The sequence below is a fragment of the Erinaceus europaeus genome, chromosome 8 (genome assembly GCF_950295315.1).
Source record: "Erinaceus europaeus chromosome 8, mEriEur2.1, whole genome shotgun sequence".
Taxonomy (NCBI): Eukaryota; Metazoa; Chordata; class Mammalia; order Eulipotyphla; family Erinaceidae; genus Erinaceus; species Erinaceus europaeus.
In genome coordinates this window covers 5,895,581-5,919,208 of record NC_080169.1, presented here as the reverse complement: position 1 = coordinate 5,919,208, position 23,628 = coordinate 5,895,581, and the positions used below count along the sequence as shown (strand labels likewise).

Genomic DNA, 23,628 nt, shown 5'->3' with positions numbered 1-23,628 from the left:
TTGCCTAGCTTTCAAGCCTAAGGTGTGTTTTGAAGTTTGGAAAAGCAACCCCCCCACACACACACCCAGTTTTAATAACACAAACTTTTCACAGAATGCTTTAAAAAGTTCGAATACACCAACTATTAAACTTGGTTTTAAACAATGGATAAATACAAACGTTAGTGACTTCAAAAAAGTCACCATCTTAACAGATGCTTTCTTTTGTTTTGCAGTTTTGAAGGACAGCTTTGCAACATCTTTAGGATGGCTTAGGAAATCGGGTTCTGCTCTTAATCCTGAAGAGGCTAAAGAGTTATTAGGCTTGCTTGCAGTGGCCGATTTCTACTGCTTCAACAGTCTGTGCTAGACTAGGTAGGGTTGGGTAGTTTAAATTCAATGAAAAAGGTGAGATATTTTGTTGTTCCATTATGTGAGTGTAGATGAGTTTCAAGTAAATCATTTCCTAACCTTTTAGAACAGGAAAAGTTTAGTGACCACTATTTACAGACTTTGAATATTTTATATTCAAGTGATCATCACAGTTTACACAAATGATTGTATGTATCCACTCCCAATCAACAAATATCAGGGGATCTGCACTACCCAATGGCTAACATTTCAGACTTATCTATAAAGGTGACACTATATAAAACTGCAGGGATGACTGCATACTATCAAAAGGTTATTTAGAGGGAAAAAAATGTCTACACAAATAAAATCATTATGGAGAGCTGAAAGAAATAGGATAATAATTTAAAGTATATATGCTGTGGAATGGGATTTTTAAAAAATTAAAGTATCAATTATCACTTGGACTAGCTAGTTTTATTTTAGCTAGTTTTATGCCTGAGTTTCCAGAAAAATTAAACCTTCCTTTTCTACATTAAACTGTTCGTGGAAGATCACAGCCAATGTTTTTGTCTTTGGTGAGTAGCTGTTTGTCTCACTTTATTTACTTGGTATTGGATATTTGTCAATGTCATTTCATATCTACAGAAAATTCTTGCGCTTTATGGAGGTAGTGGATGTGCGTGCGTGCGTGCGTGCGTGCGTGTGTGTGTGTGTGTGTGTGTGTGTGTGTGCGCTTGTCTGCCGGAGGTCACATGACAGTTTCATCCTATTTGGTGGAGCAGCTTGACTTTTTCCCCCCCTTGCTTTTGGTGATGGTTGTGAGTGCAGAAGTTGATTGACAGACGCATGCCAGAAACCCCCATTCTCCTTTTCAAAGACAACATATGATGGATTGCGATCTCCCAGCCCAGCAGGACACGGGGACCAAGCAAGCTGTAATTGGTCAGGTATGGAGTCAGCCATTTCTCAACTCCCCCCCCCCCCTTTTCCACAAGGGTCTCACCATATGATTCACATAACTCATATTTACAGTACCATCTTTCTATCTGTATCTTCAGCTACCTGCCAGTATAGTGCTGAAAGTGTGAAAGGCAGAAAGTCTCCCATTAAATCTAATCAGGAAACCCCAGCTGCAAACTTCCATCCGATGCTTCCAAACAAAAACTAAAACAACAGAAAAATCATAGAAAGGAAAAGAAAAGAAAAGAAAAGAAAAGAAAAGGAAAAAAAAAAGATTTAATTTCTAATTTGGTCTGAGTGCTTTAAAAATCTCTGTTTAGGGATTTATTTTCTATTGAGATTGTGATCTCTGACAGAAATAAAGTGTAAGATGAGAACAGGCATTATGTTTTCTGTGTAATAGTTAAAAATTTTTTTCTGCTTCTGCTCAATATTTTTATTACAGTTATATTCTTATTCTCTTTCTTCCTCTCTTAATCTCTATACGGAAGATAGAAATAAAATGGAAACAGGTGCCTTTACTTCTAATCCAGATAATGTGTGATTGAGTCTCGTAAACGTGGTAGTGGTGTTGACTGCTGCAGAGGGGCCGGCTGCAAATTAAACACTGCCACAATCTGAAAGGTCCAGGTGGTCTGCTCCGTTTCCTAATGCAATCCAGCACAACAGCTTTAATAAACAGCTCTATTTAGTTCCTCCTCCCTGTATCCAGGGAGGTGAACTGGTCTGGGGCTGCTGTGATGAAATGCCAGAAGAATATCTCTCAGAGGCCTCACAAGCTGATGTTTAGAGCTTTCCTGTTCTGTCGTCTTTGTCTTCCAAATGGGTCAGTGAGTCTTGCTTTTTTTTTTCTATTTGGAGCTTTCTTTGAAATTTGAAATTGGTAGTTTGTGTTTGTGTGTAAATGTCTGTGTAGTAAGCTAAATCAGAAGAGGGTTCCTTGTATTTTCATTTGCCTTCAAATAACTGAAGAGGTAAAAGGAATGATAGTAGCTTGCTGCAAAGGAAAGGTGATTTTTCTGACTATGATGGGGGGTGGGGCAAGGAAAAAAAGGGATACGTGTGGTTTCATTTCATTTTTTTTTGTAATATATTTTGACCAAAATTTTTCTAAGTGAAGTATGCTTATGTATGAACTGTTAACTCATGTATCAGAATATGATTATGCAGATTGACAAACTCCTAAAAGTTTTTTGCACGCTTTCTAATCAGAACTAGCCGGGAAGATGATGACAGACTTTGTTGTTGTTGTATGTTAACTACAGGGTAGAAATTGGGCCATCTTACTCTCTTTTCAGCAAAATTATGTCAATGTACTTTCTGGTTCTGAAAGCACATGGTTAACTACTAATACCAGTGGACTTCATAATGTATTTCCAGACGGAAAATGTTAGCTATAGAATACCATGTTTCCAGATACTCACATTATTTTAAAAGCAGTCGATACATGTTTCTATAGAACGATATTATTTCTAAAACTTCCAAGTGGGCTTTTGTTCTACTACCATAAAGTAGTATAAAGTAAAAGTTGCATGTATGTATTGAGGCATATGTGTACCAAAGGGAGGTGTGTAAAGGCTGACTTGATATACCACTTCAGTGTAAGCGTCCACTGATGAACAAGTAGACGCATGATCTAAAGCAAACGTTGTTGTAGTGTATGAGGTTTAAAAGTGCCTGTTGAAATAATTGACTGTTTTTTTTGTATAAATAAAACGAGTTCCTGGGAATAGTTTTGCCCTCCTTAATAAAACTTTTCTGAGGTTGCTAACATGTTCTCTCTCCCATATATCTTTGCATGACTTTAATGCCATGTAAAATTATTGTGCCAGTACCAAAGAAAAAAAATAGGAATTCCTCTTACGTGCATTTACCTTCTTAGAGAAAAAAATTTGGAGAGGGGGTAGGAATATATGCTTATTTTGTTAGTTAGTTTTGTTTATTGGAAATAACAGCACAGGTATATGCATTTAAAAGGTTTGTTACATACTGTTAAAAATGAACCAGTCTATCCTGCATTGATACAAGGCTTAACTTCCAATTTGGTAGAGTTTAAAGCTGGTTGTTATTATGACATAGTTCTGTGTTCTGTGTGTACTCTAAGTAATTTTTAAAGTCCCTGTAAGTTCAGGAGCCAAGCATAGTCATGACTTCTTAGTAATTCTTTGTGAACGGTTGCATTCAAGTAACCTCCTATTTCCAAACACTTCATTTTCATCAAGTATTCTTTTTTTAAAAAAAACTTTACATATTCCATAGTAGCAGATATTAGAAATAATAGTTCTGAAGGTTGTAAAGTTTTCAGTATTAAACTATGCAAACTGAAATGCTCATTTTAAACTGGACACTAGATATTTTATAGGAATGAAATAGCATATTGCCCATAACCATAATATAAACACCAGACGACTTGTTAAATTGAACTCATTACCCATAGCTTTCTATAAAGAGAATGGTGACAAAAGGTTGGAAATTATTTCCTTTTAGTTATTATCATGCAGATAAAAATATTGACTCAAATTACATCTAAGAATGACAAAGCATGAAGATAATTTTTATTCCTTTGCTATCACTCATAAGTATAAAACAGAGTTCATTTTTAGGACTTGATTTCAACATCATTTCATATCCACTCAGCATGTGCAAACAGTGGCCTAAGAAAATGCAAATGTTTGTGTGTGTTCTTCCTCAAATGAATATTGGCATAATCATTATTTTGTCTTTTTGTTTTTTTATCTGATCTGAGTCGTGTTCCTAGATGACTTTGAGTTGAAGGAGCTAATAACTAATTTTTTAATTGTATTTTCCATGGTGAGTATTGAAAGATTTCCATGGAATATGATCTTTAGATTTTTTTTTTCCCTTCATCTCCATGTTCAAGTGATCCTTGGCTTCCACTGGAGAACAGACTTCACTGTGTCCCAGCTCAGGGGCAGGCACTGCCTTCACAGAGCAGATATTGCTCATAAGCACCTTCCCCTGAGGAATCCTCTCCCCTTGCAGGTAATTAAGCAATCTTGCCTGCTATGTCAGGAGAAAGAAACTTGGTTTATTCATCAGGTTGCTTTGTTTTTTAAAAATCAAATTAGATGTTTGATTGCTATCAGGAGCAAATTTCCAAATCCTCTGAAATACAGGATGAATTTTACCTTCAAATGATTTTTTTTTTCCAGATCAATTCAAACAAAAGAGTTAATCTGGTTCTGAGCACCGGATTTGATTATCACTCAAAAAACGAAGACTCAAACTTACAACCTCTCATTGCCATTGAATGTTTTCTTTTTACAAGCCTGAGATTGTGAGTAATAGATTATTTTGTCAGTATTACAGATCTAATTTTTTTTTTATTCTCATCTTTGTGCAGATGGTTCACTGTGTCCAAGCCTCCTTTTGGCATTGCTGTCCCCAGAGGACCCTTGGCCAGTCTGCCAACTTGATACACAGAGCTGAGGGTCTGGGCTGGCTGTAAGTTTCTGGGTTCTGACTTGTGCAAATATTATAGAACAGAGGATATGAAGTTGGCTGTTAATAAAAACAAATAGAGGACAGTTAGACTGTTTTCAAGCATATCTAAAAGTTTTCCTGGCATGGAGAGATATAGCTGGGCTATATAAAGAAACCAAGTCTAGTGGCATTAGAAGTACAGTCAAAAGCTTTTTTCAGTTTTCCTTACGAGCAAAACGGGTCATCTTTTCCAAGGCAGATTCAGACAATTTAGAGTGTTTGAAAGTGGTATATTAGAAAGCTTATGCAGGTGCTTGAGACCAGGCACAGCCTACGTGCTTAGAGCTCAGAAGGGGTGTATGATAACTTAAGAGCTCAGAAGGGGGTGTGGTACCTTTCCTTAATGATATCTCAGAGCATGTGTTCTCAGATGAAGATTGGAAGACACACTGAAGATTTTGTTGATCTAATATAGAAAAGATTTTTAGACACATGCCTCTTTCTCCTCTGCTTCAGAAAAGCCTTTAGTATAACTTTAGGAGCAGTGTGCTAGGGCATACTCAAGGTGATTTTTTTTTTTGTAATTGGCATATTGATTCAACAAACCTATGTATTTTGGAGTTTGAACACTTACTATTTTTATAGAGTTAAGAATCTTTTCAGCGTATTAGAAGTACATCATCCACTATATTAAGAATATAAAGCCAGTTAATGATTTTTCCTATTGAATACAAACTAATATTAGTGTTTGTTCCTTTTGGATGTGACTCACCAAAACTGAATGTGTACTGTGCAGTTCCTTTCTGACCTCAACACTATGTTCAGTCTGCTATTGACGCTTAGAGGAAAGGTGAATGTTAGCTTTTATAGTCTGTCTGATGAACTCAGTTTTTGTTACTATTAACATTTTTAATTGAATGCAATATTCTTCCTGAGCAGGTATCTACATTGTTAAACCAATTTTGTCCTGTAAAGTTCAACTCTTAGCGTAGTTATAATACCGCAGTGTCAATAAGAATACTATGCAGCTAGCACATACAACCTGGCACTGAAATTTCTCTTTTACTTCTAAGACAGACTAACGAAATTTTTGCTCTTTACTATTCAAATATAGTATTCTTTCTAAAATGATTATTCACTAAGGAAAGATAGAAACAGGCTGGGAGTATGGATCAATCTGCCAGCGCACATGTCCAGCAGAGAAGCAATTACAGAAGCCAGACCTTCCATATTCTACACCCCATAAAGAATTTTGGTCCATACACCCAGAAAAGAATTTTGGTCCATACACCCAGAGGGGTAAATGTTAGGGGAAGATGACCAGAGGGCTCTGGACTCTAATTCCCTCCATCAGGACCCAGACAGAGAAGAGAAAAAAAAAAAAAAAAGAGGGACACTCAGAAGTAGTAAGGTAAGGTGTGACTTAGAAAGAAAATAAGGCAGGACCATAGGAAAACATGGGCAAATATATATAAATATAGATTAGACACTTACAGAAATAATAGTTAACCCTTATCTGTGATCCTTTTTAAAAAAATATTTTACCTACTTTTTTCTCTTTTTTTATATTTATTTCTTTATTTTCCCTATTGTTGCCCTTGTTGTTTAACATTCTTGTGGTTATTATTATTGTTGTTGTTATTGATGTCGTTGTTGTTGGACAGGACAGAGAGAAATGGAGAGAGGAGGGGAAGACAGAGAGGGAGAGAGAAAGATAGACACCTGCAGACCTGCTTCACCGCCTGTGAAGCGACTCCCCTGCAGGTGGGGAGCTGGGGGCTCAAACCGAGATCCTTATGCCGGTCCTTGTGCTTTGCATCATGTGCACTAACTCCCCTGCAGGTGGGGAGCTGGGGGCTCAAACCGGGATCCTTATGCCGGTCCTTGTGCTTTGCATCACATGCACTAACCTGCTGTGCCACCGCCCAACTCCCCTTATCTGTGATCTTGGGAGCATTAATACAGTTTCTAATAGAGGGAATGGGGACACAGAACTCTGGTGGTGGGAAAGGTGTGGAATTATACCCCTGTTATTTGATACTTTTATAAATCAATATTAAATCACTATGTAAAAGTTTTTGAAAATCATAAAATAAAGGGACAACCAGAAAAAAACATTATTTTTTTATTAGAGATTTAATATTGATTTACGAAATTGTAAGGTCATAGGGGTATAATTCCATATAGTCCCTACAACCAGAGTTCTGTGTCCCATCCCCTCCACTGGAAACTAGTATTTCTCCCAAGGTCACCAATACGGGCTGATTTTCTATCTATCTATCTATCTATCTATCTATCTATCTATCTATCTATCTACCTACCTATCTGCCTGTATTCTATATCTATGTTTTTTTTCCTTCATTTTTTTTAACTGTCCTGCCTTCACACCCTTTCTAGTTCACCCTTTCTTACTACTTCCAGAGTCTTTCTTTTTTTCCTTTTCTCTCTCAGATAAGTGAAACTGTGCCTGGCTCCGTCTGGTGTTTTCCAGATTCACTTCCCTTTCATTGATATTATTTATTAATTTTAATGATATATATGGAGAGAGAGAGAGAGAGAGAGAGACCAGAGTATCACTTAGCTCTGGCTTATGGTTGTGCCTGGGGATTGAGCCTGGGAACTCAGAGTCACAGACATGAAAGTCTTTTGCAGAACCATTATGCCATTTCCCAAGCCCTCAAATATTATTTTCAGTGTTTACAGACTTAAGTCTTTGTGTTTATATCCCTGTCATAGAAAGAGCTTTATAAAACACTCAAATATGAGTTTGTACGTGATATGTTTTCTGCTTGTAAAATGTACAGTACTTGTTATGGCGATGAGTGAAGAAATGTATTCTCCCTTTGACCGTTTCTTTGCTATTTAAATTACATTTGTCAAACAGTTCAAACCATATTTTTTCCTTTTCTATTTACTAAAAATCTGAATTTAGTGAACATGCCATCAAATATTGAAAAAACTACTTTTAAGCACATTGTGACATTTTACAAACTATTGATTGCTTCTCATGCCTGCTTGCATAGACAGTAAAATGAAATGAAATGCAAATATAAAAATATCAATCTGGAATAAACTATGTAAAGATATTAATATCAACTGTAATGTGAACACGAACAGAAAGTCCAAGTGACAAAACATTTTAATTGATTTGCATTTTGTAGCCAAATTCCCACTTGTACTTGAACAATTAATTGCAAAACGACAGTAGATTTCTTCTCTTCCTTCCTTCTTTTTCTTTTTTTTTTTGGCATGCAAAATACATGTGTCATAAAGTAAGTTTTTGAGACAAATCTTGCTCGAGTATCACGCATCACATTAATTACTCTGTGGATCTATATTGTTTTTAGCTAGTAGAAAACCGAAATAAACATTTACACCCATTTTGCTTTTTATAACTTCCTTATAAATCTTAGATTGAAGATGGGTTGAGAGACTGTCATTGCATCTTAGTAGTGATCATTTTTTCTCTTATTTATATTTGTTCTTCCCAGTTCTACTACGTTAACTGATTATAATGCAAATTGTCTTAGTTTCATATGATAAAATCATTTCTCATTTAACACGTACCTGCATTAGTTTGTGTACTTAGCTGATTATGTTAGTATTTCAGGGCTAACTCTTCTCCTAAATCTGAAACCATGGTGTTTAAAAATATGCAAGCATTCCTGTTTATTTATATTAAAGGTAACTTAGTTTATTTTTGAAGCCAAACTGGCTTTGGAAATAGCTTTTGTTTCTTCACTAGCTTTTATAAGCCCCGTGATATGAAAGATTCTTTGAAAGGCAAGAGATCAGCTTTTAATACTTGATACTGATTCTGGGTGAACTGCAGCTCTAGTCTCTTCAGCTGTATTTGTTTTTTTAATGGTTTTTAAAAATATTTTTTATATTTATTTATTCCCTTTTGTTGCCCTTATTATTTTATTGCTGTAGTCATGGTTGGATAGGACAGAGAGAAATGGAGAGAGGAGGGGAAGACCAGAGAGGGTGAGAAAGATAGACATCTGCAGATCTGCTTCACCACTTGTGAAGCGGCTCCCCTGCAGCTGGGGAGCAGGGGGTTTGAACCGAGATCCTTATGCAGGTCCTTGCGTTTTGCGCCACGTGCACTTAATCTACTGCTCTACCGCCTGACTCCCAGCAGTATTTTTCTAATCCTAAGAATAAGAAGAAAAAAAAAAAAGGAAAATTAACAGAATATTCAAATTTTTAACTCTTTTTAGTTTTTCCCCTGGAAGATATAGTTTTGCAGGTGAAGAGGCACCCACATTTTCCAGTTTACTTCCTAATGTCAAGAATGCAAATCATTATGTTGACAACTTGAATGATAGTTAAGCAAACACTGGTGTTTTTTTGTTTTTCCTCCAGGGTTATTGCTGGGGCTTGGTGCCTGCACCACGCACGAATGCTATTTTTTCCCCCTTTTGTTGCCCTTGTTGTTTTATCATTGTTGTGGTTATTATTATTATTGTTATTGATGTCATTGTTGTTGGATAGGACAGAGAGAAATGGAGAGAGGAGGGGAAGACAGAGGGGGAGAGAAAGACAGACACCTGGAGACCTGCTGCTTCACTGCCAAACGGGGTTGTGGGGAGCTCGAACCAGGATCCTTAAGCCAATTCTTACACTTCACGCCAAGTGCGCTTAACCCGCTGCACTACCATCCAATGCACCACCACTGGTATTTTGTTTTCTTCCTTCGCTGCCATTTCTCCACAAACTTTCGCCCTGCAATCTAGAATCTGTTTGGTGAGTTGGATGTGAGAAGTGAATCCTTTCGGACTGCCAGACAGCAAAAGATACTGGAGAGAGAGAGATAATACCTAAAGCACACTTCTGTAGTTAGGTTTTTTTTTGTTTTTTGCACTGCTCAGCAGCTTATGGTGGTGCAAGGGGTGGGGTTTGAACCTGGGACTTATAGACACCTGCAGACCTGCTTCACCGCTCGTGACGTGTTCCCCCTGTAAGGTGAGGAACAAGCATCCTCCGAGTTCGGTGATCGCGTTCGGCGATCTGTGTGCTTGACCAGGTGCTCCCTAAATAGCTGACTGTTGAAGCTTGCACATGTTAGGGATTCAGGCATTCTACTAAAATTAGTTCCTAGCTATTCATGAAACTTGAAAGTTGTAAAATATGCAGAATCAACATCATATTAACCTCCAGAAAGATCTATTTTAGTAAGGCTGCGATGTTGTCCAATTACTCTTGAAGAAAAAAATACTTCCAAAAACAAGGAGTGTCTAAAATTTGAAATTAATGTTCTGTTGTGAGTACCGCATGCTGACTGATTGCGCCACTGAAGCTCCTGAAATTCATGTTCTAAGGCACAAGCATTGCGATTTTCCCCCCTCATAGCTTTGTTTTTTAAGTTTATTTGCCCTGTCTTAAAGCATTATTTTGCTGCTTATCTGTGTGATTGAAAATTACTCAGTGAGTTAAAGTAAACTTACGAATTTACTTAACAAAAATACTAAAACTGCAGAAGCAGTTGGTAGGTAGGTAGCATAATGGTTATGCAAAGAGACTCTCATGCCTGAGGCTCCAAAGTCCCAGGTTCAAACCCCACCCCTTGTCTGTTCTTTCAAAAAGAATTTTTTTCCTGAGTTCTGATAAATGTTTAGAAAAACAAGCACGCTTAGGGGTTGGGCGGTAGCACAGAGGGTTAAGCGCACATGGCGCAAAGCACAAGGACTAGACTAAGGATGCAGATTCGAGTTCCCAGCTCCCCACCTTGGGGGGGGGGGAGGGATGTCACCTTACAAGCGGTGAAGCAGGTCTGCAGGTGTCTATCTTTCTCTCCCCCTCTCTGTCTTCCTCTCCTCTCTCCATTTCTCTCTGTCTTATCCAACAATGACATCAATAACAATAATAATAACCACAACAACAATAAAACAACAAAGGCAACAAAAAGAGGGAAAAAAAAAGCCTCCAGGAGCTGTGGATTCGCGGTGAAGGCACCGAGCCCCCGCAGGAAAAAAAATCTTTTTGAAAGAACAGACATTTGAGACAAGGAGCCATTTCACCTGGCCTCACCATGCAGGAGATCCCGAGTTCAAACCAGATGGGAGCACCACATGGGAACACCATGGATGTCACTGGGGGAGCTCCACAGATGGCAATGTGATGCTGAGGTGTTTCTCCTCTTTCCTTTTGCTCTCTAAAAGAATCCACTTTTTAAAAATTGGGCCTGGGAGACTGCCTGCTATTATATATGCACAGGCCCTGAGTTTATTCTCTGGCCTCTTCTTCAGAAAAAAGAAGGAATAGGGCCAGGTGGTGGCGCACCTGGTTGAGTGCACATGTTACATTACAAAAAGACCCAGGTTTGAGCTCCCAGTCCCCACCTGCAGGGGAAAAGCTTTGCAAGTGGTGAAGCAGGGCTGCAGGTGTCTGTCTCTTTCCCTCAACCTTCTTGATTTCTGGATGTCTTTGTCCAATAAATAAAGATAATAAAAAAGTTTAAAAAAGAAAAAAGGGAAGAAATAAAAGAGCAAAATTCATTATTTGTAGAGAGTTTAGTAATAAGTTCAGATGTCACAAACATCTTTTGAAATGACATGCTTGTTTGTGGGGAGTGAGACTGAGTACTAGTACACCAACATAGAAGCAAACATTTCAGAAACTGATATTAAATATTTCTGAGAAAAAGATATTTTTTAGACCTTTAGTTGCATTCCTCCAAAACTGAAGGTCTATACACAGACAAGAACGGGGCCCAGCAACACAATGTGGCCACGCAGGTCAGTTTTGTTCATTTTGCAAGATTTAGATAATGCAAGAAAGCAAGGTCCTTCCATTCTTTGGAAGAAAGGGTTGAGAGTTGGCACAAATTTAAAATACTGCTTAATGTGCAAGAATCAAGTCAAGAACATCAAACTCATTTCACTTAGTGTCAGTCTCAATGATTTATCATTATGGTCAGGCACACTGTAGTCTGCGGACTGAAACAATTTTAACCTTAAAACACAGAGAGAGAGAGAGAGAGAGAGAGAGATATGGAGAATGTTCAGGCTTGGATCTTATATCCTTAGGGTTACAATATTGGATTCTGCATCAGGAAACTTAATCTTGCAGCCAGATTTGACAAGATGCTGGCTGAATGGTAGACAGAAGTGATGATTGTGGCATGAAGGGCTGCAGGTCAGAATTTGGGAAAAATAAGAAATTTTTTTCCTTCCTGTGGAAATTTGGTTGTGATAGAAGAACCCCAAATTTTGAAAAACTCTCTTAGTTCTTAACAACAGATGGAGTTAAGAAGGGCCTAAAATATGCATCACTGCTGTATTCATTTTTCTCTGTTTCAAATCATTCTTTAACCGAGTGAGTTCTTAACATATCCTTAGGTGTATTTCTTTGTATAGAAATTAGAAACTGTTGTTAATCTAAAAGGTGTTTGCAGTGACATTCAAAAGTTTCCGGGAACCCAGAGAATAACTTTATTACTCAAATCCAAAACAAACATATTCTTTTCCTGACAAAACGTCAACACGAAATACAGGAACTAAATAATTATGTGTGAGTATACTTATGTGTATACTTATGAGTATAATTATGTGTGATGGTATACCCGCGGAGCAAACATGTCCCATGTGCAAAAACCTGGGTTCTAGCCCCTGGCCCTGGCTTGTAGGGCAGAAGCTTCATGAGCAATGAAGCAGTGCTGCAGGCATCTCTCTTCTTCCCTCTCTACCTCCTCCTTCCATCTCAGTTTCTCTTTCTTTGTTCAATAAAGGAATAAATGAAATTTCAAAGAAAACAACTTGTGTGTTAAAAATAAAAGTTATTATTATTGTTTTAATTGACATCTGAGCACTGCTTCCTTTCAGCACACAGGGTGCTACAAATGGAACACAAGACCCAACATATCTGAGTCCAGCCCTCTATTTGCTAAGCCGCCTCCAATACTGAAGCCATCCTCATCCAAATCATTTTTCAGTAGATGCTTTTTCTTTTCTTTCTTATTTCCCTTTCTTTTTTTCTTTTTACTAGAGCACTGTTCTAGCTCTGGCTTATGGTGGTGCAGGGGATTGAACCTGGGACTTTGGAGCCTCAGGCATGAGAGTCTCTTTGCATAACCATTATGCTATCCACTCTCACCCAGATGCTTTGCTTTACTTGAATGCTTTGCCTGTTTTTAGATTTCAAAGGAATACAGAATTTAGAGTTATCATAAAACTGAGATTGTCCAATGTTTAAACACACATACTTTTGGAATACTTGGTTGTTCAGTGCTTAGCAGTCTAGAAGTACTTTATGCCTTTGTTTCACTTTAAATAAAAAACTCATGATAAGCACTTAATTAAATGTTTTTCCTATCAACTGACTTTTTTTTTCTTTACTGGGGGAATTTATTATTTACAGTTGATAGTAAAATACAGGAGTTGGTACAGGTGTAACATTCCTCAGTTTTCCACGTAACTCCCCTTGATCTTCCTCTGCCATCATGTTCCAGGACCTGAACCCTCTTTTACCACCGACGCCCCCCCCCCCCCCCCCCCCGCCCACTGCCCCTGCCCCAGCCCCAGCCCCAGCCCAGAGTCCTTTACTTTGGTTCAGAACACCAACTCCAGTCCAAATTCTGCTTTGTGATTTTCTTCTGTTCTTATTTCTCACCTTCTGTCTATGAGTGAGATCATTGCCTCTTCATTCTTCTCTTTCTGGCTGATCTCACTTAATGTGCTTCCTTCCTTCCTCCCTTCCTCCCTTCCTCCCTTCCTCCCTTCCTCCTTTCCCTCTTCCTCCCTTCCTCCTTTCTCTCTTTCTTTCTTTCTTTCTTTCTTTCTTTCTTTCTTTCTTTCTTTCTTTCTTTCTTTCTTTCTTTCTTTCTTCCTTTCTCCTAGCAACATTCTTGCTGACTGTTGAGCAATGTATTTGATCTTAATTCAGAATTATCCCATATTCCCCCGACTCCCTTTACCTAAGAACTTGGCCAGTCACCTGGACCAAAATCCACTACATTTGAAACAAAAGGAACATTTTTTCTGGATCCAGTGTTTCCATTAACACCCTAATTGTATCCGCCGGGGCACAGATCTTGCCTCTTTCTTTGCTAGTCTGATGTAGACGCACATTTGCTCTCATTCTCCAGATCCTCATTTCCATGAACACTCTAGTGCCAGGGAACATTTGAAGCAGTCTTCACTTTATCAGCAGTCCGTCTAGATGATTCTGCCATAATTTGGGCTCCCTGTATTTTCTTTTTTTTTTTTTTTTTGTATAAATCCTTCCTAGATCCTGCCCACTTTTTTTTTTTGTCAGACATTCCATGTGAAGCATTTTGTCTTTCTGCTGGGATGACTTTGATGTCTAATTGATGGTGTTTTTTGGTGCACAACACATTTCCATTTAGGAATACTGAGCATTAGCTTAGATTGTTCATGATATTGACATCCACTAAACAATGGGCTTGAATTCCAAGGTCCCAAAGCATCATCTCTAATTCTAGGTTCTTTTTTTTTTTTTTTTTTTTGCCTCCAGGGTTGTCACTGGGGCTCAGTGCCAGCTCTATCAATCCACTGCTTCTGGTGGTTATTTTTCCCATTTTGTTGCCCTTGCTGTAGTTGTTACTGTTATTGTTGTCATAGCTGTTGTTGTTGTTGTTGTTGGATAAGGCAGAGAGAAATGGAGAGAGGAGGGGAAGACAGAGATGGGGAGAGAAAGACAGATACCTGCAGACCTGCTTCACCACCTGTGAAATGACGCCCCTGCAGGTGGGGGACCGGCAGCTCGAACTGGGATCCTCATGCGGGTCCTTGCGCTTTGCCCACGTGCGCTTAACCTGCTGCGCCACCGCCCAGTGGGGACTGCCCCATATTCTAGGTTCTTTAAAGTCTTTTTCACCTCAATAATTTATTTTTCTTTATGGGGGGGGTTTAATGGTTTACAGTCAACAGTTAAATCTACTACTTGGTACATGGGTAACATTTCTCCGTTTTTTTTTTTTATTTGTTTGTTTTTAAAGCTCACAGTTTTATTATGACTCTAAGGAAGAAGGATTATTATAGTCAATAAACTATATTGACTTACAGTTTGAATTTATTTTGATCAAAAGCGGATATTTTTCTTTTTCCTTTTTTGTTTCCCAACACATTTTATTTTATTTTTTAATTTCTTTATTGGGAGTTAATGTTTTATGGTCAACAGTTAATACAACAGTTTGTACGTGCATAACATTTCTCAGTTTTCCATGTCACATGATATTTTAAGCTCCGTCCAAGATGAAGTGAAGAAGGTGAATTCCCCATTTTTAATAGCTGTGTAGTATTCCATAAATATTCCAAAATTTACTCAGTCACCCATCTGTTTCAACTAATTTTTTTAAAAAAATATTTTATTAATTTATTTTGGATAGAAACAGAGAGAAATTGAGAAGGAAGGGGGGGTGAGAGAGAGAGAGACACCTGCAGCTCTGCTTCATTGTTTGTGATGCTTTTCCTCTGCCACCAACTAATTTTTTCAAGGGAGTTAAAAAACATACTTTGTGGAGGATGGGAGGTGGCTCACCTGGTGAGTGTCACCATGTGTGAAGACCTGGGTTCAAGCCCCTAGTCAGCAAAGGGAAGCACTTATAGAGGTGAAACTTCGTAAGTCGTAGAGCAGTATTGTGGTGCCTCCTTATTTCTTCCTTCCTTTTTTTTTTTTTCCTCTTTCTTCCTATCTCTCTGTCCCTCATAGTCTATATAAAAGAAAAAAAAAAGAGAAAAATAAACAAACAGATGGCCCCCAGGAGGGATGGGGTTGTGCAAGCATCTAGTCTCAGTAATAACCATGGTGGCCAAAAGGAAAAAAAAAAAAAAAGAAAAGTACTTTGCAATTTCTAAAAATCAAGATGCTTATGAATATACACCTGATAACTGTATTTGCAAAGAGATAATTACTGTGATTATTTCCTTGTACAGCAAGGACAACTTTGTTTTCAATGTGCTTTCATTCTATAGCTACTTCTACAAGTGTTGAAACCTATCAGTGAGGACTGCTTGCTTTCTTCTACTGTGATCAAATAGATTTTTTTTTTTTTTGCCTCCAGGATTATGGCTGGGGTTCAGTGCCTGAACTACCAATCCACTACTCCTGGAGGCTATTTTCCCCCCTTTTGTTGTCCTTGTTCTTTATTGTTATTATTATTGTTATCATTGCTGTTGGATAGGACAGAGAGAAATCGAGAGAGGAGAGGAAGACAGAGAGGGGGAGAGAAAGACTGACTGCTTATGAAGTGACTCCCTGAAGGTGGGGCGCCAGGGGGTGGAACAGGGATCCTTATGCTGGTCCTTGTGCTTTGCGCCACGTGTGCTTAACCCGCTGCGTTACCGCCCAACTCCCCATCAATTCATTTTTGATGATCATCTAACTTCAAAAAATTGGTAGCCTTTGCAATGGAATAATAAATAGAGATGCTTCATTTTTCTCGGCATAAAAAATTATGGAATTGTCCAAATGGGATTTATGTTACAAACACAAAACAAAAACCTTTCTAACTAGTGTCTCCTAAGAGATGATGTGGTGTTATATTAAAACCTTTCTAACTAGTGTCTCCTAAGAGATGATGAGGTGTCATATTAAAAATGAAACATAGATGTATGCTACAAGAGAAGATATTTGTCATTTATATATCGAAGAGACAAACCAATTAAAATGGCAATAGAGCTCATAATATGCTACATACAGTAACAAAGAAGTAAGAATAAATAATTATATAAGAGCCCTATTCTCAGGTACTTTATGGCTTTAAATCCTCTGTTCCATGCCACCGACTCAACTGAACAAAATACATAACTTGTTTTCTTTTACAGACCTCAATGTTATTTATTCAGATAATTGACAAAGATCTATGTTCCCAGTATATGATTCAGTTAGCATACCTAGATTAGTGAAAAAGAGACCAGGAGAAATTCACGGTGATTAATGTCAGTTAAATTTCTGTTTTCTATATTTCATATTGTCAGACCAATCCTTCAACCATGATTCACAGGTTAAATAATGCTGTCAGGAGAAAGGCTGAATCAAAAGTAATTAGATGCAGCCCTTGGATTCAACTAATTTAGGGCATTGGCAAGGGAGATACAATAAACACATTTAAATATTTAAGGAAAGGTTAAAAAATCACATTTACATGTCTTTTAAGATGCATTTCTTCTCATTTCTCTTCACCACATCACTTGAGATGTGCTAAGAACAAACTAAAACGGGGAGAAGCAAGTCTGTTTGCGTGGAAGTAGAAATGTGAACTGACCACGGCACTGGACAGATTCTCAGCATCAGATTTATGGGCATTGGGTGAACATATATCTTCCCTACAATAACCTTGATAAGAATTGCTAGCAAATCATTTGCAAATTTAAAAGTGGTGGACTTCCTTAAACTGAACTCAAACCAGGGTCTTAAGAGCACATTGGAGGGACTGGGCTTCAGTACACAAATTCTAGTTCACAAGGACCTGGGCTCAAGCTCCTGGTCCACACATTCAGGTAGCGAAACAGTGCTGCAGGTGTCCCTCCCTGTCCTGTCCTGTCCTGTCCTGTCCTGTCCTGTTCTATCCTATCGTATCATCTTCCTCTTCCCCCTCTATCTCTTGCCAAAATAAATAAATTGAAAAAAAACATAAAAAAACACCTTGTAGAATGCATATTAGATAGTAATGTTCTTATATAAACTTATGACCTGAGAAATTGTAAAAAATCATTATTCCCATTTTATGGAAGCAGAAACTGACTCAGAAAGGTTATATTTATAGCCAGATCTATTGAATAGAAGTGGGTTTGACATTCCTTCTAAGGAGTCAGTCTTTTTTTTTAAATTTATTCCCTTTTTGTTGCCCTTGTTGTTTTATTGTTGTAGTTATTATTGATGTCGTCGTTGTTGGATAGAACAGAGAGAAATGGAGAGGGGAGGGGAAGACAGAGAGGGGGAGAGAAAGATAGACACCTGCAGACCTGCTTCACCACCTGTGAAGCGACTCCCCTGCAGGTGGGGAGCCAGGGCTCAAAATGGGATCCTTACATTAGCCCCTGCACTTTGTGCCACCTGTGCTTAACCCGCTGCGCTACAGCCCGACTCCCTAGGAGTCAGTCTTATGAGTAAGACTTTTGCTATGTGCTAGTTCTGATGTCAGGATACCTTATAGAATCACCGGAGGAGTTAAAAAAAATTCTGCTGATTTGTAAGACAACACTCCTGAAATTATGATTTAATTTGCCTGGACTGAGTACTAGTATTTTAAGCAGGTTTTCCAGGTAATTCTAATATATTCCATCCTAGTGCCTCTCAAAGTTTTGTTGTTTGCTTGTCTGTAACAGAGCTCTGTTGAAATACAGCTTTTGCTGGTGCCTGGGGTTGAACCTGGGAACTCAGAGCCTCAGGCATTAAAGTCTTTTGCACAACCATTATGCTACTGCTTAAATTGAATGAATATCCATTTAAACAACAAAAAGTGCAACATGAAGATTAAATAAAGCAACCCTCTTTTTTCTAACATAGAATAAACTATGGGAGATGTATGGAGAGAATTTAGTTTGGTGGTGTTAGGATGTGTATTCATTCAGTGAAAAATATCATAAGCTTTGTTAAAGATGTGAGATAATGTTTAATAATAGTTTCCATCTCAAACAGGGCTAGCTGTTTAATCATCTAAGAAAAGCAACACTAGTAATGGTCTACCAATCAAATGGTTACTTCTTGGGTGTCAGCTATTTTAAAAGCATAATGCAGTCCTTAGTACACATCTGTGAGATAGGTACTGCTATTTGCTAGTATCCTTCAGTTTACTAATTGGATAACTGAGCAGGTGGCCTAAGAGCATAGCTGGCAGAGCTGGAATATGACCTAATGATTTTGAAGGTCAGGGTGTCAATCCTGATTCATGTACAAAATTACAAAGTTGAAATAAGTTTCTAGATGCTTCTTCTGTAGAGTATTCTTCTAAGTACCACCTCTTGATAAAGGTGGAGTTTTTTTTTTTTAAAGAGAAGTATCTATTATTTATATCCTTTTTTCTTCTTCTCGCCTAATGTCCCATGACATACATTTTCCCATGTAAAAACTATAATAGATCATTATTATCTGCTATATTTCAGCACTGCATAGTGGTCTAGAAAACAATGAAACAGAGGACTAGTGGAAGGATGGAAGAGTTAGTTGTGATCTCTGGTAGGTAGGCTTGCCTGAAGAAAGATGTTCCAGAAACATGGGAGGTTCACAAGGGGTAGATTGCAGAATTTGCATGCATGTCCTCTGAGTACAACTTCTGGCACTGAGTATGTCAGAGTGATACTCTGGTTTTCTCTCTTGTTTATAAGTAAACAAATCTTTGAAAGAGTTGCTCATCTCTCAGCAGTGTCCTCCCTCCCTCCCTTTCAACTGTGTCCTCCCTCCCTCCCTCCCTCCCTTCTTTCCTTCCTCTCTCTCTCTCTCCTTCTCTCTTTCTTTCCTTCCTTTTTCTTTCTTCCCTTCCTTCCCTCCCTCCTTCCTTCCTTCCTTTTTATTCTTTCTTTCCTTCTCCTCCTCCTCCTCCTTCTTCTCCTTCTCCTCCTCCTCCTTCTTCCTCTCCTCCTCCTTCTCCTCCTCCTCCTCCTTCTTCTCCTTCTCCTCCTCCTCCTTCTTCCTCTCCTCCTCCTTCTCCTCCTCCTCCTCCTTCCTCTCCTCCTCCTTCTCCTCCTCCTCCTTCTTCCTCTCCTCCTCCTTCTCCTCCTCCTCCTTCTTCTCCTTCTTCCTCTCCTCCTCCTTCTCCTCCTCCTCCTCCTTCCTCTCCTCCTCCTTCTCCTCCTCCTCCTTCTTCCTCTCCTCCTCCTTCTCCTCCTCCTCCTCCTCCTTCTCCTTCTCCTCCTCCTCCTTCTTCCTCTCCTCCTCCTTCTCCTCCTCCTCCTTCTTCCTCTCCTCCTCCTTCTTCCTCTCCTCCTCCTTCTCCTCCTCCTCCTTCTTCCTCTCCTCCTCCTTCTCCTCCTCCTTCTTCCTCTCCTCCTTCTTCTTCTTTTTCTTCTCCTCCTTCTCCCTCTCCTCCTCCTCCTCCTCATTTTTACCAAAGCACTGCTCAGTTCTGGTTTATGGTAGTGCAGGGGACTGATTGAACGTGGGACTTTGGAGTCAGTAGATACTGTTCTGTGTATGTGAGAAACAAAATTCTTATACATAATTTCTTGGAAAGCAAGTTATATATTATATATGTATATAATATACCTCAGGGTATAGATTATAAAATACAAAATAGAGATTAATAAGATATATTCTCTTTTAAATAATTAACTTTCTTTTTTAAAGATTTATTTGTTTTATGAAACAGAAACCAGAGAAGCCCTCCAGCACCTGTGGTTGTATTGAACTAGGGGCTTCAAGTGTGCAAGTTCTGCTCTCTAGACGTTTTCCCACCTTCCCTAAGACAGCTGCAGAGTAGCATAGCTATCTATCTATTTATCTACCTATCTATCCATCTATCATCTGCCATCTATCCTCAATCATCTGCTATTTATCTATTATCTACTAGTTCATCTACTTTTTAATATGTCTTTTTTTTTTTTTTTTTTTTTGCCTCCAGAGTTATTGCTGGGACCCGGTGCCTGCACTACGAATCCACTGCTCCTGGAGGCTATTTTTTTCCTTTTTGTTGCCCTTTGTTGTTTACTGGTGTTGTTGTTACTATAATTGTTCTCGTTGTTGTTGGACAGGACAGAGAGAAATCAAGACAGGAGGGGAAGACAGAGAAGGGGAGAGATAGACACCTCAGACCCGCTTTACCGCCTGTGAAGCAACTTCCCTGTAGGTGGGGAGTCGAGGCTCAAACCCGAGTCCTTCCGCTGGTCATTGCGCTTTGTACCACGTGCGCTTAACCCACTGCGCTACCACCGGCCCCTGATATGTCTTATTTTTATGAGAGAGAATGAGAGGAAGAGAGAGAGAGAGACCTGGGACCTGATGTGTGCATGACACTGTGCAGTTCTGTTTTATGGTGGTGCAGGGGATTAAACCTGGGACTTTGAAGTCTCAGACTTGAAAGTCTTTTTGCATAATCATTATGCTATCTTTCCTGCCCTCATCTATCTTTTCTTTATAGTATCATTATGCTTTACAATACCAGTTTGATATCAGAACATTAAGTTTGGAAGATGCATTTCTTTGCTTTATCTTGCTATCCCTCATAAAATCCCAACTAAACCCCAATTAAATGTACATTGTGGTGTTTATGCAGCTATTATGAATGACTTACATTGTTGCATTTATGGTGGAGAGATCTTGGTGATTCTACCAAGGAGGTTTTTCAATCTCACATTTTAGGAGAAATTTAATTAAGGGGGCTGGGTGGTGGTACACCCTGTTAAGGGCACATAGTACCAAGTGCCGGGACCTGTGCAAAGAACTGAATTCAGGCCCCCGGCTCCCCACCTGCAGGGGAACACTACAGGTGGTGAAGCAGGTCTGCAGGTGTCTGTCTTTCTCTCTCTCTGTCTCCTCCTCTCTTAATTTCTGTCTGTCCTATCCAATAAAATGGAAAAAAAGGGCCACTAAGAGAAGTGGATTTGTATTAAGGGCACCAAGCCCCAGCAATAACCCTGGAAATAGAAAAAAAAATTAATTTATGTCATGGCATTTTTCCTATTTATGCCTTTCTTCCAGGAACTTAGGCACATTGCATGCACAGTTTCACCAATGGGGACACTTTTTGCATTCAGGGAAAGAAATGAGTAAGGAGACCGTACAACATGGAAACTGTGTTTCTGTGACACCTCCCATGTGATGCTGAGCCTGGGACCTGATGTGTGCATGACAATGCAGACACTCTAGCCAGTGAGCTGTACTTCTGGCCCTTATTTTAAACTCATTGTTTCAAAATTTAAATAAATTAAAAGAACGATTAATCCTGTCTAACTATTTATGGTAAATTTCTTCCTGTGTAGTAATATTTTCAATATTTGTGCCTTTGGAGGTAGTAGTGATGCTGGATATTACTTTAGAACATTAAAAGTGACTGTTGTGTGTGTGTGTGTGTGTGTTGCTTGCAACCCACTGTGGCATACCTTATATCTTGGCCTGCCTCCTTTTTCACACCTACATCCCTCCTCTCAGTGATCACTGAATCAAAGGGAGGAGACGTAGCCATTGCTCAAATAGATGAGAAGAATCTTGATAACATCTCCAAGAGCCCAGCAGTGTGGGAAATTGGGTTGAACTTGTTAAAAGAGTGAAAGTGAGGTGTATGCCAGAATTCAAGACAGTAGACAAGAATGTGAGTGGAAGGTTTTGTGTAAGATCTTTGAAATTTCTTCTCATTTCTTCTCTCTTCTTTTGGTATTTTGGCGGTTTTTCTTTTCTGCTCCTTCTAATTAAGGCCAAACTTTTCATTCACTATTTTAATGAAGCAGTCAATTTAATAATTCTCCCCAATACAAAAATAACAAGAACACTTGTTACATATTTTACATAAAATTACATATTTATACTACACATAATGGTCTGGTCATAAACTATTAAAAGTGTCTATGTAGAATAATATTTATGAATACTAAAATTCAAAGAATTCATGAATCTGATCTCTTCATTTATGACAATATCCCCCTGATAGAATTTATGTGTGAGATGATTCCTTTAAATTATTCCATCAGTTAAGACCAAGTATTTTCTTCCTTTTGTTTCTTTCATTTCATTTGACAAGACAGAGAGAATTGGAGAGGGAAGGGGGAGACAAGGAGAGAGACAGAGAGACAATTATATCATGGTTTTACCACTTAAGAAGTTTCAACCCATGCAGGTGGGGACCAAGGATTCGAACCTGGATCCTTGCTCACAGTAATGTAACCGTTCAACCTGGTGTACCGTTGTTCCATCCCCACCCCCAATTTTTTAATCAGTGATAGAGTTCTTAAAAATGCTGAACATAGGGGAGTCACACTGCCTCCAGTAGTTCTGTTGAAATTAACACATGACGTCGGTAACACACCCTAATACAATGACTCAAATTACATTTATGAGCACATAAATGGGAGAATGTACCCCTGACTCCTTAACGATTGTTTACACTTAGGAAAAAATTAGCATCCTATATTCCATCTTAATAAAATAACATTAGAAGCCAGGTGGTGGTGCACTTTGTTAATCCCACATATTACAGTCCCTCAAGGACCTGGGTTCCAGCTTCTGGTCCCCACTTGTGGGGGAAAAGCTTCATGTGTGGTGAAGCAGGGCTGCAGCTGTGTCTCTGTGTTTTTCCCTCTTTATCTCCCCCCTCAATTTCTGCCTGTCTCTATACAATAATAAGCAAATCAAAGATTAAAAAATAAGAAAAAGATACATTTTTTAAAAAAACATAAAACATGGTAAAGTAAAATAATAATAAAAAATACCATTATGTTTCAGTACTATTATATATTACTGCATATCATCTATAAATGTGCCTTATATGTTATATTGTTGTTAGGTATAATTTTATTTGTAGTATATACTATCAAATATTAATAGAAACAAATAGATACTCTTCTCACTCATTTATTTTACCCCATTGAGGCTTCAAGGGACAATAAATAAGATCCCTTCTTTAATTTCTGAGCTTATTTTCACTTTATTTCTTACTATTTTTTTTTATTATTGAAAATGTGACTTTGTATCTGCAGTCAAATGGATTGCTACCTCTTGGTCTTTTGTTTGGGTTTGAAGCAAACAAAAGAGCTCACTGAGTCTTCAAGTTCAATTCCAGTTTCCATTGCACTGGGGAACCTATGGTGCTGGGTGTCTTTCCCTCTCTCCTTTTATCTCTCTTTCTTCATCTCTCTTTATCTGAAAGAGGCAGCCCAGAGCAGTGAAGCTCATGCAATAACAAAAAAAGAAAAAGAAAAAGAAAAAACAGGAGAAGAAAAAGGAGGAGGAGGGGGAGGGGGAGGGGGGAGGAGGAGGAGGAAATGAAAGGGCAACAGG

General features: G+C 38.6%; 1 protein-coding gene across 1 annotated transcript in view; it reads left to right on the top strand.

The window, feature by feature from the left end:
* Positions 1-1,184: 1,184 nt before the first annotated feature.
* POU6F2 (POU class 6 homeobox 2) overlaps positions 1,185-23,628 on the top strand; it is a 591,094-nt gene continuing 568,650 nt past the window's right edge. The window contains exon 1 of the mRNA XM_060195767.1: positions 1,185-1,280. Coding sequence (XP_060051750.1) covers positions 1,218-1,280 — 63 coding nt within the window. The 5' untranslated portion in view covers positions 1,185-1,217. The remainder of the gene's footprint in view (positions 1,281-23,628) is intronic.